General features: G+C 39.5%; 1 protein-coding gene across 1 annotated transcript in view; it reads right to left on the reverse strand.

Moving 5' to 3' along the window:
• Positions 1 to 1691: 1691 nt before the first annotated feature.
• The window catches only part of GPD1 (glycerol-3-phosphate dehydrogenase 1), a 37488-nt gene continuing 23578 nt past the window's right edge, over positions 1692 to 15601 (reverse strand). The window contains exons 5-8 of the mRNA XM_075265726.1: positions 15135 to 15247; positions 9360 to 9593; positions 5273 to 5379; positions 1692 to 2679 (exon numbers count right to left, since the gene is read on the reverse strand). Coding sequence (XP_075121827.1) covers positions 2583 to 2679; positions 5273 to 5379; positions 9360 to 9593; positions 15135 to 15247 — 551 coding nt within the window. The 3' untranslated portion in view covers positions 1692 to 2582. The remainder of the gene's footprint in view (positions 2680 to 5272; positions 5380 to 9359; positions 9594 to 15134; positions 15248 to 15601) is intronic.

Consider the following 15601-nt stretch of genomic DNA (forward strand, 5'->3'; position numbering starts at 1 on the left):
AAGAATTCTTGCGCTTATACCATCAGGTCCTCCAGCTCTGTCTGCTTTAATCTTCTTCATTTCCTTACACACCAGAGACTCCTGCAGGATCAGATAATGTGATTTGCTAGCACTCCAATGGAAGATCTGCAATTGGGCCCATACCTACCTTGTGCCACTTCTAGTTTCATATTTTATATGGCAGAGGTCCAGTGGAGACTACTACCTCTGCTCCCTCAATAGCTACACACATGACCCTGTCTCTTGGGAAAGAGACTGGCAGGCTTCAGCTTATTAAAGAGAGTTCTCCCCATCTTGGAAAAGTATAGCATATCCACAGGATGTGCCATAAACATTGTACAGATGTGTCTTCCATCTCTGGGACCTGCACTTATCTTGAGAACAGGATAAGGAATTGCTGGAGATGTTGCAGATTTTTCACAGTTTTTTTTTTTTTTTCTTTTTGAGCCAAACACAGGAGTGGTTACAAAAGATAAGTATAATCCACTCCTGGTTTTGAGTAAAAAAAACCAAAAAACATGGGATTAAGATCCCATATTTTGTTTTTGTTTGTGTTCTTACTTAAAACCAGGAGTGGATTATATTTTGCTTTTGTAGCCAGTACGCTAGGTTCACACCTGTGTTTAGGGTTTCCATTATTCACGTCCGCTTGGAGAGCTGAAAAACAGAAACCCAATCTGCTTAAAAAGAGGGTAATTGCGGACCCCATAGACTATGACGTTTGCGGTGTTTCCATCCAAAAAATGCAGAGAAGAGGCCTGCTTGCAGGATTTCTCTCTCCATTTTTCCAGTGGAATAGGGGACAGAATCCACAGATGGGCAAAAAGTACAAAATCTAGCCTTAGATAGGAAAAACTTTATAAATGTTAAATAAATAAAAAATCATAGGTTCTACTACGCTGCACTCATACAAGACAAGGAAGCGGAGTTCTATGGTTATTTTTCTTATGTACCTCATGTTGTGGAGCTGCTCCAGTGTGACTAGAAAGTATACCTCTGCTGAATTTTCATAATTTGAGGAAGTGTGCTGCTTATTGAAGTCCTGGTACCTTAAGGGGGCATTAACATGGAGGTAGTTGGCGCGGATTCCTCCACAATAACTCTCGGCAGAATCAGCGCTGATAAAAAAAAAAGACTCCCATTGACTTCAATGGGTTCCGTTTTCCACGCGGTACACATTAAAATCAATGGGAGGCTTTTTAACTCATTGATTTCAATGTGTTCCGCGTGGAAACCGGTACCCATTGAAGTCAATGGGAATCTTTTTATCAGCACTGATTCTTCCGCGAGTTATCGTGGCAGAATCAGCGCCAACTTCCTCCGTGTGAATGCCCCCTTAGGCTGAGGTCCCACGTTGCAGAAATACAGCTTTTTTTGTTGTTGTAGATTTTGCTGCATTTTTTGAGCTGAAGCCAAGAATGGCTAGAAATGGAATGGGAAATCTTTAGGAAGTTCTTATACTGCAACATGGGGCCTCAGCCTTACTCACTGTGTAGTATTAGCCTAAACCTAACGTATGACCAAAGATCTCCCTTGGTCTAATACAGAAATGGATATACACTTCTATTCATATAGCCTGCCTGGTCAACTGCAGGGTAATGGCTCCTCTGTAATAATACCAAGTACTAATAAGACCGGACAGGCGGGTTTCCTGAAATGTTAATATATAAAGAAAAGTTCACCGACAACCATTAGTGTTATTTATCAGTGTATATTTCAGTCAGATACATTTTTATGCACAGATTACAGCCTGGGGAAACGTATGCTGACATTTACAACAATGGATAGCAGGTAAAGTATTCAGTGTAATATCCGGTTATATCCTCGGTTACAAAATGAGGATTTGTTAACTTAGAATTCTAAACCGAAGGAATAAAACTTGTTTTAATTCAGACGGAAGGACAATTAGAGTAGAACTGGCCATAAATATTGCATGTAGTGTAAGATGGATGATCCTTATGTCATCTAAGGTGTATGGGGTCTTGGTGATTCTCCCCCAGTGGAAATAAGGATCAGGATGGTGTATTGTATTTGCCTTATTCTTTTGCTTGCAGGTTGATAAGACATAGGCCAGGTATGACAATCCCCATGTTTCAGAAAGCGAGATAGCTGATGGCTTTACAAGTGTTCAGCCAACAACTATCTCATATATGGCCAGCTTAACTTAGTACACTTAGTTGCAGAAATTTATCCAACCAAAATCTATTCCCTACATCTGAATGGAGTTGTTGAAAAAGGGATCTACAGATTATATATTAATGTTTATTCTTAAAAACAAATAAAAATTCCCTTTGGGAACATACCTTGAAATTCTCTAAGCAAACATGTCTAAGGGTGAATAAATCCAACCTGGCAATGTTTGCATCAACAAAGGAGTTTAGGCTTTTGGGCACGAGCACCAAATATTTCTAAACTCTGAAATTCCAGGTAATGGGTTTAATACAATTAAGAAGTAAGTTATTGATATGTCCATGCACAGAGGGCATTCATAGTCACATCACACATACATGGAAAATGGATTTTGTCTTTTGTTTAAAAGGGAAGACCCCTGCAGTGAAGGCTTGAAGGTCAGAGTTCACAGGTTACATGTGCTCTGGGTGGTTCTGGAGACAGGTTATGAATTCAGTCACTGGTTTTTTCTCATAGCAGATCTGATATACAGCAGTGAAAAGTGGAAACCTAGAAGACAAACATAATGAGGTCAGAGATCCGGATAATAAATCCTGTTTTTCCAGGCGTGACTGAATAAGATAATGGAATTACACACATTAATAAAGTGATAAAACATTTTGTATATTATATTATTATTAATATATATATATATATATATATATATATATATATATATATATATATATATATATATATATATACACACACACACACACACACACACACACATACAAAACACACACATACATACACATATAAACACATGCACGCACTACACTACACTACACTACACTTTTTGGTAACAAAAGAAAAGGGGGGGCAACCTCTACACTGGCTGCACTGGTGTAAATTGTTATAAAGAAACCGAAAAAAAAAAAAAGGAATACTCATCTGTCCCTGGCGATATGCTCTGGTCAACTCATGTGACAGAGTTCACAGCACCGCAAGCTGTGAGGCTCACATGACCACTCCAATATGTCATCAGTGCCTACCTGGTGACTACTGATGCCACTGTTTGATCTGAATGGTCACGGCTTCCAGCAGCACGAAACCAGCATGCAACGGAAAGAGGACTGGGAGCAGACAATGGTGCACTGGAAGCAGGCTTTTTTTTTCTTTTACACCCACCCTGGGCACCACAGAGGTTGTTTCAAATCCTTGACAACCCCTTTAACAGGTACATTTAAGAATAAAAAGGTTTGTATATTGCATTAGCCTTCTTACTGACTTTTTCCAAGGAGCAAAAAAAAAACAAAAAAAAAAAACAAACCCTCTAAAACTAAGAAAAAAAATATAGCAAAAAAGATACCGGGGTAATTGCAATGTATTACAAAAATTCTACATTTTACATGTGTATACCATTTAGCCAATGTTAATGACAAAGCAGGCAATTTATTACAGAAAAGACAAAAAAATGCACTAAAAAGACTAATAAAGTGATTTCATAAAGGAAAGACACATTCAGTTCTTCATTACATTTACATTTTTTTTGCAGGAATCACAGTCTCAGCATGAAGAACACGGGGACTCTCAGCTTGGGAGACCTGATCTTGTGTCACACAGGCCTTAGATGTCACACAATGAGGAATGTTTCTGTCGGCGTTGAGCCTGATACACTAGATGACTCATTTACAGAGTTTTGTTAATAAGCTCAGGGTAGGAGAGATTCAATGGCAGGAACACTCGAGTGCACACGGCTAGCACAAACATATAGGCAGCTGCACTGATACATTCACAGCAGCAAATTAACACCCACCATAGCTCAAACAATAGACCATAGAAGATATAAATTTCGATCCCTGCTGTTACCAAATTTAAAATCAGTCAGCAGACGTCTCCATACCCCTGAGAAGAAACCGGGAGCGTGCTGTGCCCACTATTGATGTGGTAACTTGTGAGTGACAGCGGCTGATTTACTTTTCATTGTGTCTATTATGTCTGGTAATGTGCGGCATTGCTATAAAACCATTCAGACGGCACATATACAACAATTATTGTTATTACAGCCAGGAAATTCTATGCAGATGTGTGCGGGGAGGTATGCGTTAGGGACTGACGGATTACCACAACCGATAGGATTAGATAATAACTATGAACGAAGGGTTGTACATGCAACAACCGATAGGATTATATAATAACTATGGACGAAGGGTTGTACATGCAACAACTGATAGGATTATATAATAACTATGGACGAAGGGTTGTACATGCAACTGTGCAACTATGTGGCCATCCAGATATCAGATTTGCTTACTTTTACATAATACAAATGGTTTGGAAAAATGTATTTGATGCTTCTCTGCACACTGGTTCAGAATATTTGGCTATAGGCTATGTACTGGCTATTCTTACGTCTACAAAAAATGGCCAGGCACAGAAAAAAACTATACTAAGTTTGTTCACACTACAATTTTTTAGTCCACCGCTCCCATCTGTCATGGGATGAGAGCAACAGCCATTATAAGAGCTCCGTCCTCAGTTGTCTGACTTCATTCACCCCAATGTAAAAAACATGGCTGACGTTTCTTTCATCATGTTTTTCTACTTTTCTGATGGAAGAAAAAATAAATCTGCATGCAGGACTTTCTTCCCTTACAAAAATGAACAAACATGACGTAAGAAAGTGTCAGTCATGTGGTTTCCATTATAGGCAATGGGAAAGGACAGACCGATGACGAATGACAGCAACAGACTCATAACGGCAGCCCAATGGATGTTAGTGGACACGGCTTCTTTACAAAAATGCAAAATGGAAAGCAATTTTCCCCACTATATTTTCAATATATTTTTTTTCTTCCATGTTCGATTGTTGGGCATCGGAGCACAGGGACCTCAGAAGTTACAAAACCTGGGGCACCCTGCTCACTTCATAAACACAATCTCAGCATTGAAACCTTTTGCATTCAACTTTTGGGGAATATGTCTGCAAATAGGATACAGCCGTAAACACACCAAAAAAAACACTGCAAAACAAAACACATACCCCTCAAGATTGTTCCACTTTACAGATAGAAATTAGGTAATGTGCCAAGCGCACTTCTGTCACAACATCATGTAGACAAAACACCACATTGGGTAAGACCGTCTGTCTTGTACTTACTTCTCTACCATGTTTTTGCTCTTGAGGATGTGGTTGAGCTCGGCGGAGGTCTGTGGTCCTTGGAGTTTTTGTCCATTAAGCATTTCGTTCTCCAGCTGCTCTATAGACTGGAATAGAAAAAGTAAGGCCTTAGGACTTTACTGCTTGAAGGCAAGGATTTCCATACTACGGCCACATAGGCTATACACAGTGTTACGTTATAGATATTCCAGTTGTCAAATAGTGCCAGAACGGTTAACATCCACATAGGTTTGCCAATATCATGGTGTCTGATAAAGATATACTCAAAGCCACAAACACAAACCAAGGAATAATGACAGGGGAGAATCTTCGGATACTAGTACTGCCACACATCCAGCCACTAATATACAATACACTTGTCCAAGCCTGAATTTACCTATAAGCCCATAAGGCGGCTTTGTGGAAGGCAAAAATTATACAGTCCTATGAAAAAGTTTGGGCACCCCTATTAATCTTAATCATTTTTAGTTCTAAATATTTTGGTGTTTGCAACAGCCATTTCAGTTTGATATATCTAATAACTGATGGACACAGTAATATTTCAGGATTGAAATGAGGTTTATTGTACTAACAGAAAATGCGCAATATGCATTAAACCAAAATTTGACCGGTGCAAAAATATGGGCACCTCAACAGAAAAGTGACATTAATATTTAGTACATCCTCCTTTTGCAAAGATAACAGCCTCTAGTCGCTTCCTGTAGCTTTTAATCAGTTCCTGGATCCTGGATAAAGGTATTTTGGACCATTTCTTTCTACAAAACAATTCAAGTTCAGTTAAGTTTGATGGTCGCCGAACATGGACAGCCCGCTCTCAAATGATCTGAAAACAAAGATTGTTCAACATAGTTGTTCAGGGGAAGGATACAAAACGTTGTCTCAGAGATTTAACCTGTCAGTTTCCACTGTGAGGAACATAGTAAGGAAATGGAAGACCACAGGGACAGTTCTTGTTAAGCCCAGAAGTGGCAGGCCAAGAAAAATATCAGAAAGGCAGAGAAGAATGGTGAGAACAGTCAAGGACAATCCACAGACCACCTCCAAAGAGCTGCAGCATCATCTTGCTGCAGATGGTGTCACTGTGCATCGGTCAACTATACAGCGCACTTTGCACAAATATAAGCTGTATGGGAGAGTGATGAGAAAGAAGCCGTTTCTGCACGTACGCCACAAATAGAGTTGCCTGAGGTATGAAAAAGCACATTTGGAGAAGCCAACTTCATTTTGGAAACAAAGATTGAGTTGTTTGGTTATAAAAAAAGGCGTTATGCATGGTGTCCAAAAAGAAACAGCATTCCAAGAAAAACACTTGCTACCCACTGTAAAATTTGGTGGAGTTTCCATCATGCTTTGGGGCTGTGTGGCCAATGCCGGCACCGGGAATCTTGTTAAAGTTGAGGGTCGCATGGATTCCACTCAGTATCAGCAGATTATTGAGAATAATGTTCAAGAATCAGTGACGAAGTTGAAGTTACGCCGGGGATGGATATTTCAGCAAGACAATGATCCAAAACACCGCTCCAAATCCTCAGGCATTCATGCAGAGGAACAATTACAATGTTCTGGAATGGCCATCCCAGTCCCCAGACCTGAATATCATTGAACATCTGTGGGATGATTTGAAGCGGGCTGTCCATGCTCGGCGACCATCTAACTTAACTGAACTTGAATTGTTTGTCCAAAATACCTTTATCCAGGATCCAGGAACTGATTAAAAGCTACAGGAAGCGACTAGAGGCTGTTATCTTTGCAAAAGGAGGAATATTAAATATTAATGTCACTTTTCTGTTGAGGTGCCCATACTTTTGCACCGGTCAAATTTTGGTTTAATGCATATTGCACATTTTCTGTTAGTACAATAAACCTCATTTCAATCCTGAAATATTACTGTGTCCATCAGTTATTAGATATATCAAACTGAAATGGCTGTTGCAAATACCAAAATATTTAGAACTAAAAATGATTAAGATTAATAGGGGTGCCCAAACTTTTTCATAGGACTGTACATATGTAAAGGAGTCACAGTGCTGTGGGAATGACAGGAGGACACCCAATGAAGGACAAGGGGTTGACTACTAAGGGCACTAGATGATGTATTTATGATGTATGATGCTTTAATGTGCAAGTACAACCAAAACAGTAGATAATTGTAGATAAATATGAAAAGACATGTATAATTAAAGAGTCATAAACTTGTAGGTACAAGCCAGTCCACATCTGCCGCGGTCTGAGATAGAAATCCTGTATGGCACGCGTTTCTTACATAATCTACTCCTGCACTAATCTCAGTTACTCTCATTAAATTCTATATAGGAGTCAGGAGACGCACAAACATATATCTCCCACCATGTCCTCCTGTAGCCAGCTGGATTGTATAGAAGGACTAAACCTGTACCAAAATGTGTGTTAACAATACAAGGATTTAAAGGGGTTTTTTCAGCCCCAGATGGAGTTTTCACACTGATGTGATCCTTGGGGGTCCTACACCTGAACCCTGCACAGATCAGCTCTTCAGCTGTAACTTACATTACCTTATACCTATCAGCATGGTTTACCTGTATAGCTGCCATAAAGGACAACTAATAAGGACCGATTATTACCTACATATTACAGGTAACCATAGTGTTCGGATGGAAGTACATATTGACGCCCCTGACTTTGAGATCATTTGTAAACTGTATTAATTTTAATATGTAATCATATTGTATAAAAATGGTAAAATCATTATGTAAAGTAGTAAAGATGGAGCAATGTAACATGCAAGATTGTACTACATTAAATAATCCATAGGTGGAGCCATGTGCTTTATAACATATAGCCCATGTAATAGATAGGCATTTCTTTTGATCAATATGCTGACATAGAAGTCCCGGCAGCTCCATACATCTCTGTACAATACTCAGTGTTAGGGATGTTTTCCCCAGAAGCATTGGTAACTCACAGCCGTTGATATTGCTAATGCAGATATGCCACATGTGAATACAGCTTAGCAATTGGAGACACAGGCTATAAGTAAAAATATACTGGATACAAGACTCCTAGAAGCTGTCTAGAATGATTTAAAGAATGAAGGAAGAAGTAGAGATTTTATGATTTATTTGAACTTTAGTCTTATTTCCTGGCAAGAAACACAATTGCACAACATTGTACAAAGTGTAGAAATGAAGTGAAACATACTTAGGATACAATTTTAGATACAGAATCAAATAGCAAAGTTCATGGCTATCACCAGAATATGGGTTACGCTTAGTCCACTTACGGTAGGGACTGACTTCATGTGTCTGCTTCACTTCAGATGGAATGTATACTAAGAAAATGTTTGCTTTTTTGTGATTTTCATTTTTATAAATTGACTTTTATAGAGGTTTCATGAAACTATAATAAAAATTACTACTGAAATTGTCAAATTGTTCTGTTTTCGCTCTAGTTTCTGAGCCTCATTGCAGGCGATCCTAACACTTTCTATTCTGTAGAGATTACTTTAGTATGCATCACATTATCAACATAGGCAGGATTACAAAAGGAGGTTAAAGGGATTTCCCGGGTCTAACACCTGACACATGGGCACAGCAGCTGACACACAGAGAACGGAGCAGGAAGCAGACAGCTCTGTTCTCTGTGTAGTGGCCAGAACTGGTACTGCATTTATTTGAATGGGAGTTAAAGCTGCAGCGATACAGTTCCACATTATACCCCATTAACATGAATAACGTAGAATCCAGTTCTGACAATAGATAATGGAAACAGCTCTACTCCTCCCTGAACAGTAACCTATAGAAGGATGTTCACGGCTGCATTAAAATCAATCAATGTAAGTAGGGCCATTCACATGGGCAATTTTTTAGTCGTTTTCACAGATACCTCAATAAACTCAAATTATGAGGGATCTGTTAAAATGGATTCCCCACAGATGCAAAATGACCATGAAAAAAAAAAAAGTTCCTTTTTGTTCCATTTTGCAGAGTTATTGTCTGAATAGAGGCCTAGATTAAATTTCAGTATGACAGGGTCAAATTCAGAACTATACATGAAGAGGCATCTATAGGAGGAATATATATGCATTTACCTTGCCAGTACGGGCAAATGCTTCACCAACTTTTCTGTTCCTGCCTCCGTAACATGTGGTGATGAGATCGGCCACGCCGCAGCTCTCCAGGAAGGTGGCAGATGTAACCGGTCCAGCACAAAACAATTTGGAGAAGGCGATCATCTCCATCAACCCGAGGCGGATGACGGCAGCTTTCGTGTTATCTCCAAAGCCAAGTCCATCACAGAAGCCAGCTCCAACAGCAACAATGTTCTGCCAAGAGAGTCATACAATTGTCAGTCATGTATCCAATATCTGTGGACACCTCAACTATAGTTTACATAGAACGATATGTACGAGGATGTGGGATGTTCGTTTCCATAAGCAACTCTCTAAGAGACATGTAGATTGAGCCATCTATGGGCACAGTGATATGCACTGAGGTCTATGCTAAGACAACCCCTTAAAGGGAACCTGTAAGCTTGTTATAAACTCAATAATCCCAGTACCTTGTAGAGGAGATTGTACAGTTTCCAAATAAGTCTCTTTTACTCAGTTTGAGCCCAATTTTCATGTAAACTGTGGTTTTATCCATATGCAAATGAGGGTTAAACAAATTTAAGCTTTGGTCTCCGCTATAGATTTCAAGGCAGAGAATCTTTACCTTCTTTTGCATAGGAATAAAATAGTGAGTTACATGAAAATGGGTCTCCAAAGCCGGATAACAGCGGCATATCTGGAAACTGTAGAACCACCTTCCAGGATAGGATACATAGCAGCTACTATGCGGCCCAAGAAGTAAAGGGGCTGATTTCCACAGGGATCTAGGGTATAACTAGTGAGAACTATGGATTATAGAAGGGGATGTGGAAAACTGAATGGGTCTCCATTATTTTTCTGGAAAAGAAAGAGGAAAATTACATATCTATAAATGAGGCACTCAACAACTTTCCTCTTTTTTGGTATAGTACATAGCATACATGAGATGAACCCCATATTTTTATATGTGCTGTCCGCTATGAGTTTTGTTTAGAGTCCATTACTTTACTGTGACATCATAATGCCTGTATTATTATTACTTTTTTCATGTGTCATATCATAATGTACAGTTTCTGTATATGTGCATTATCCTTGTGCTATTATGTCATTTTATGTATTATTCCTGTACTGTGACATCACTGTGTATATTATCTCTGTACTGTGACATCACTGTGTGTATTATATCTGTACTGTGACATCACTGTGTATATTATCCCTGTACTGTGACATCACTCTATACATTATCCTGTACTGTGACATCACTGTGTGTATTATCTCTGTACTGTGACATCACTGTGTATATTATCCTGTACTGTGACATCACTGTGTGTATTATCCCTGTACTGTGACATCACTGTGTATATTATCCCTTTACTATGACATCACTGTGTATATTATCCCTGTACTGTGACATCACTGTGTATATTATCCCTGTACTGTGACATCACTGTGTATATTGCAATCATGGACCAAGCTCTTCAGAAGAGAAGTACACAGGCAGCGCTTATCCAAATGAAACTTTTAATAAACACCAGCACAACGCGTTTCGGGCTCCTCAGGCCCTTTCTCAAGTGCAAAAATTTTCCTTCCTCTATGAACGAGAGGACTCTCGTTCATAGAGGAAGGAAAAAAAATTTTTGCACTTGAGAAAGGGCCTGAGGAGCCCGAAACGCGTTGTGCTGGTGTTTATTAAAAGTTTCATTTGGATAAGCGCTGCCTGTGTACTTCTCTTCTGAAGAGCTTGGTCCATGATTGCTGTATTCCCCACGTCTTTTTGACGTCACTTCAGCTGCTATCCTTCCTAAAGTGGTTTATGTGCATATAGGTTGTTGTGAATACACAACCTAATAAGGTGAGAGGCCATCTTTTCACCTATGCAACATCTTTATTCCTTCATTTGAAATACTACACTAGGGTCGGCTCGGCGCCCTGTTCTTTTTTCTTTTCTTTCATCACTGTGTATATTATCCCTGTACTGTGACATCACTGTGTATATTATCCCTGTACTGTGACATCACTCTATACATTATCCTGTACTGTAAAATCACTATATGTGTTGGCCCTGTGTGTAGAGGAGTCCAAAATATTCCTACACTTTAAGTTCTAAACTTTCTGCTTACGGTGGCCATGGTAGAGTGGGGCCCATACAAGTTGTGCTATAGGGCCACATAGTTACTGGTGACACCAGTTCAGAATGATAAACATCAGTTACACATGGTACAATATAAAAGACACAACATGGATAAAAGCAGAATACAATGTACAATTATCAATGGCAAGACATTGCAGTAACAGGAGTGTGAAAAACAATAAAAACTGTTCTACAATATCGGCAGCTTGAAATTGGTTATCTTGGCTTAGTTTACTGAATGCAGCCTATTAATTCATGTCTGTCCTGATCCATATACAGCTGTTCACTGTCCCAACCAATCCATTGCTCAGCGGAGCAGAATGTTCTTACATTATTGTAATAAGCCTGATCGCAGCAGATGGAAGGCAGGACACTAAAGCTATAGACGCAGGAATCCCCTCTAATGAAATCACATTAAATAAAACACAAATTAAACTATAATTAAATTCTTCACACTTATTGAGCATTTACAAAACTTCTAATCTGGCCTTTTATTTCACATTGAATGAAGTCTGCACCGCTTGACTGCAGCTGTATATAGAGACAACCTGGATGCTGTCAGTCTGGTCTAGCTGTCCACCCTCCTAAAAAGATCAACATTTTATATATAAAGGAGATACACGTCTAAGATCTACAAGGCCTTTATTATGCCATACACATTGCTAGATGGGTCAGCAGCTATATACTGTATATAAACATATATATTGTGTAGTTATACGCATATCTGAGCTTGCAACACCCTCTGCAGATTAGGTATATGGGAGAACATGATTGTTAGAGACTTTCGACAAGGAACAACGGCTTTTGTCATTATCTCCCCGTTTCTGATTCCTTAAGAGGACAATTTAAAGAGATTGTACATCACATGTATAGCCTTCATATACACCTAGTAAAAATGTTGCTATTCAGATCAGTGGAGGTAGATAAGACAAGTAAGATTTTGCTCTCTGTTCAGTCCTTTGAGGTGGCATGAGAGCTATATTCCTCTGTACTGAACGAAACGGCCCCATTAGGAGGAGATTAGCAAGTAATAAGGCTGGTTCTGTAACACCCATAGGGGAGAGTATGGGAATTAAGGAGGACAACATGAATGCCCAGTCTGCCCTTTCCTATTTGTGTCTTGACTGGTTTGCTTGCACTTCTACATATTAGATGTTAGAAGAATCCAAAAAAGTTGACATCAAAAATGTAAAATGTAAGTTTTAAAAAAAAATTAGTAATCCCTTAACTCACCATGAGCTCCAGCCTCGATACTCCCGTGTTCCCTGAATCACTATTTTGACCGACTAGACTGAAGTCAGTTGTTTGTACAAAAGGACATACCAGAACAATGCATGATGGGGAGAAGTTTAACAAACCTAATAGATATTCAATGTGTATAGAATATTGCATGACGGTGGTATCCTTGTAAGTATGCTAAGACGTTTGCTGAATTTCTTTTAGAATTTTTTTATCACTTATTTTATTTGGCCACTTTGATCTGTGCAATTTACAGCTGTGTACTGGAAAAAGTAATAATGGTTTAATATTAAAGGGGTGTTCTGGGCTAAAAGATAGACCTCTACAAATTTGATATTTGTGACCTGACACCCATCCAACGCTTCCACCTGACAGCTGTTCTCAGCAGCTGATCCACAGAGAATGGAGCAGGAAGCAAACAGCGCTGTTCTCTGTATAGTGCTGGAACTGAGTCACTGCAACTTAGATCTCCCATTTAAATGAATGAGAGCTGGCCTACAGTACTTGAACTGGCCACTACACAGAGTTGGAGAACAGAGCCATCAGCTTATTTGCCCATTCTATGTGTATCAGCTACTATGAACAACTGGGTGTATTGATATGATTTATCTGAAAATATCCTCAATATTTCTAGCCTGGCAAACCCCTTTATGCTCTGTGCATTCTCAGGTTAGGAATACAGTACATGGTCCTACTCAGTGATTCCTGGATTTCTGTATATGGGTGGGTATATTGAGGTAGCCGGCCATCACTCAGTAGTACCATCCACTGGTTCCTAAGCCATACACAAACCTATATATCAATCTGCTCAGCTCCTCCTGCTCTATAACATACTACCTACAGACTGGATAGCATTTTCAATTTGTCAGGTTCCCTTTAAGCCTGTGTTAATTTTTTCATCATGTGACAACTGGATATATGTGTAGAGTGCCTATGTATATGTGTAGAGTGCCTATGTATATGTGTAGAGTGCCTATAGGCCTCTGAGACAGAAGGGTAGTACACTGTGTAGTAGTAGTATATATATATATATATATATATATATATATATATACACACACACAGATTATATATATTTTGGAGCACACGGTAACCTTGAATCTATATAAGTTATTTCTACATTCTTTACACCATTCTAATCCTCTTATATTTGAGGCTTTGTGTTGCTCACTGCCATGTTACCAGCAACGAAACACAGCATTGTAAATTCAATAGCAGATTCTAACAAATGCCTATTCCGGCTGGGAATAAAGATCTCAGGTGAGAATAAAGTTACATTAACCGCTTGTTTAAACATTAACTAAATAAAGCACCATTGAAACTCAAAGCCTGGCAGTAACAGGGCAAGCAGCAAGCACAAAGCCAAAGTCAATAGTTCTCGTTTGCATAATAGTAAGTAAACAGCCTTGTTTGTGACCAGAATCATTATCATTAAATGGCCACCAAGCTTGCCAACCGTCTGGCGTTAGCTCGGGCACTGACGCTTCAAGAAGCTTTTTCCAGATTCAGATCTGTTACAGTCTTGGAAATATATGCTAGGTAATGGCGAAAAATACCGCTTTGTGGTATATACACGAGTATACAGAAGAGGTTTCTTTGCTAACATTCTATGCCATACCGGTAGATCTGCAGTTATAGATTGTGAAATGGGAGAAGCGCCATGTTTATGCAAAGAAAGCATGAAGGAATTGTCATTACGCTCAATGGGAATTCACAACACCCCTTTTTTCTCAATGAGTTTCTGTAATTGATCTGTGCCAAAAGCTGGGCACCTGTTTTACATAGTTATAGGGGGAGAGTCCCAAGCAGGAGCCCCACTCTTTGCTAACTACACTGCTTCTTAGGATAGGTCATCAATATCAGATCAGTGGGGGCTGATACCCAGCAATCCCACTCATCAGCTGTTCCCGGCAGCTGATACACAGAGAATGGAGCAGGAAGCAGACAGGTCTACTTGTAACTGATCCAAGTCACTGCAACTTACATTAGGTCCTGTTCATGTAAAGCTGCAACACCCTGATCTGGACACTACACACAGAACAGAGCGGTCTGCTTCTTGACGGCAATTGATCAGTGAGGGTATTTGTCCCTTCACTCCCATAAGTCATCTTTTGATTTTGGGATCTTGTACACCCTCCACCCATTAAATATACTTTGTGACCCCCGAACAGAAACCTAATCTGCATAAAAAAGTGGGTACTTTAAGAAACCCATGGACCCCCTAGACTATAATGGAGTCCATGTGGTTTCCGCACGAAAAATGCAGAGAGGAAAGTGTTGCTTGCAGCACTTTTCTTTCCGCATTTTTCATGCATAGAGGGCAACGGAATGAACCGAATGCAGATGTGAACAGGGCCTGATACAACAGTCTATTATAAATTATCTTCGTACAATCATTTGCTTACCTTTAGGGCTCCACATATTTCTACTGTATCTGCTTCTTCCACTACGGTGATACGGAAATTTGGAGTCTGAAACAACTCTTTTAGGGTTTTGCCTTGCTCCTTATTTTTACAACCTGCAGGAAAACAGGACATAGCAAAATGGTTAGAGAGTCTTAAAATATTCTTACATCAAGAATGGTGTAGTGGTGGCTATACACTACAGTTTAGGAGGTGGAGGACCTAGCACTGAACTGCTTCTTGTCACATAGTCAGAGAATTTACTGACATCTGCCACAAGGCGAAGATCAAGGCTTACAGATCTTTAAGCTTCCATTGTTGTTACCCAGCTACTTTGGCCACAAGTCTCATCACTGAATCATAGATCACTGTGTCACCCTAAGACTCCTTCATGGAAGTGAATGGAGTTGCACTGTGACCCCGAGGGTGCTGTGACTTCCAGCAGTGCTCAATCTTTATGCAATTCAGTC

The sequence above is a fragment of the Leptodactylus fuscus genome, chromosome 2, assembly GCF_031893055.1.
Source record: "Leptodactylus fuscus isolate aLepFus1 chromosome 2, aLepFus1.hap2, whole genome shotgun sequence".
Lineage (NCBI taxonomy): Eukaryota > Metazoa > Chordata > Amphibia > Anura > Leptodactylidae > Leptodactylus > Leptodactylus fuscus.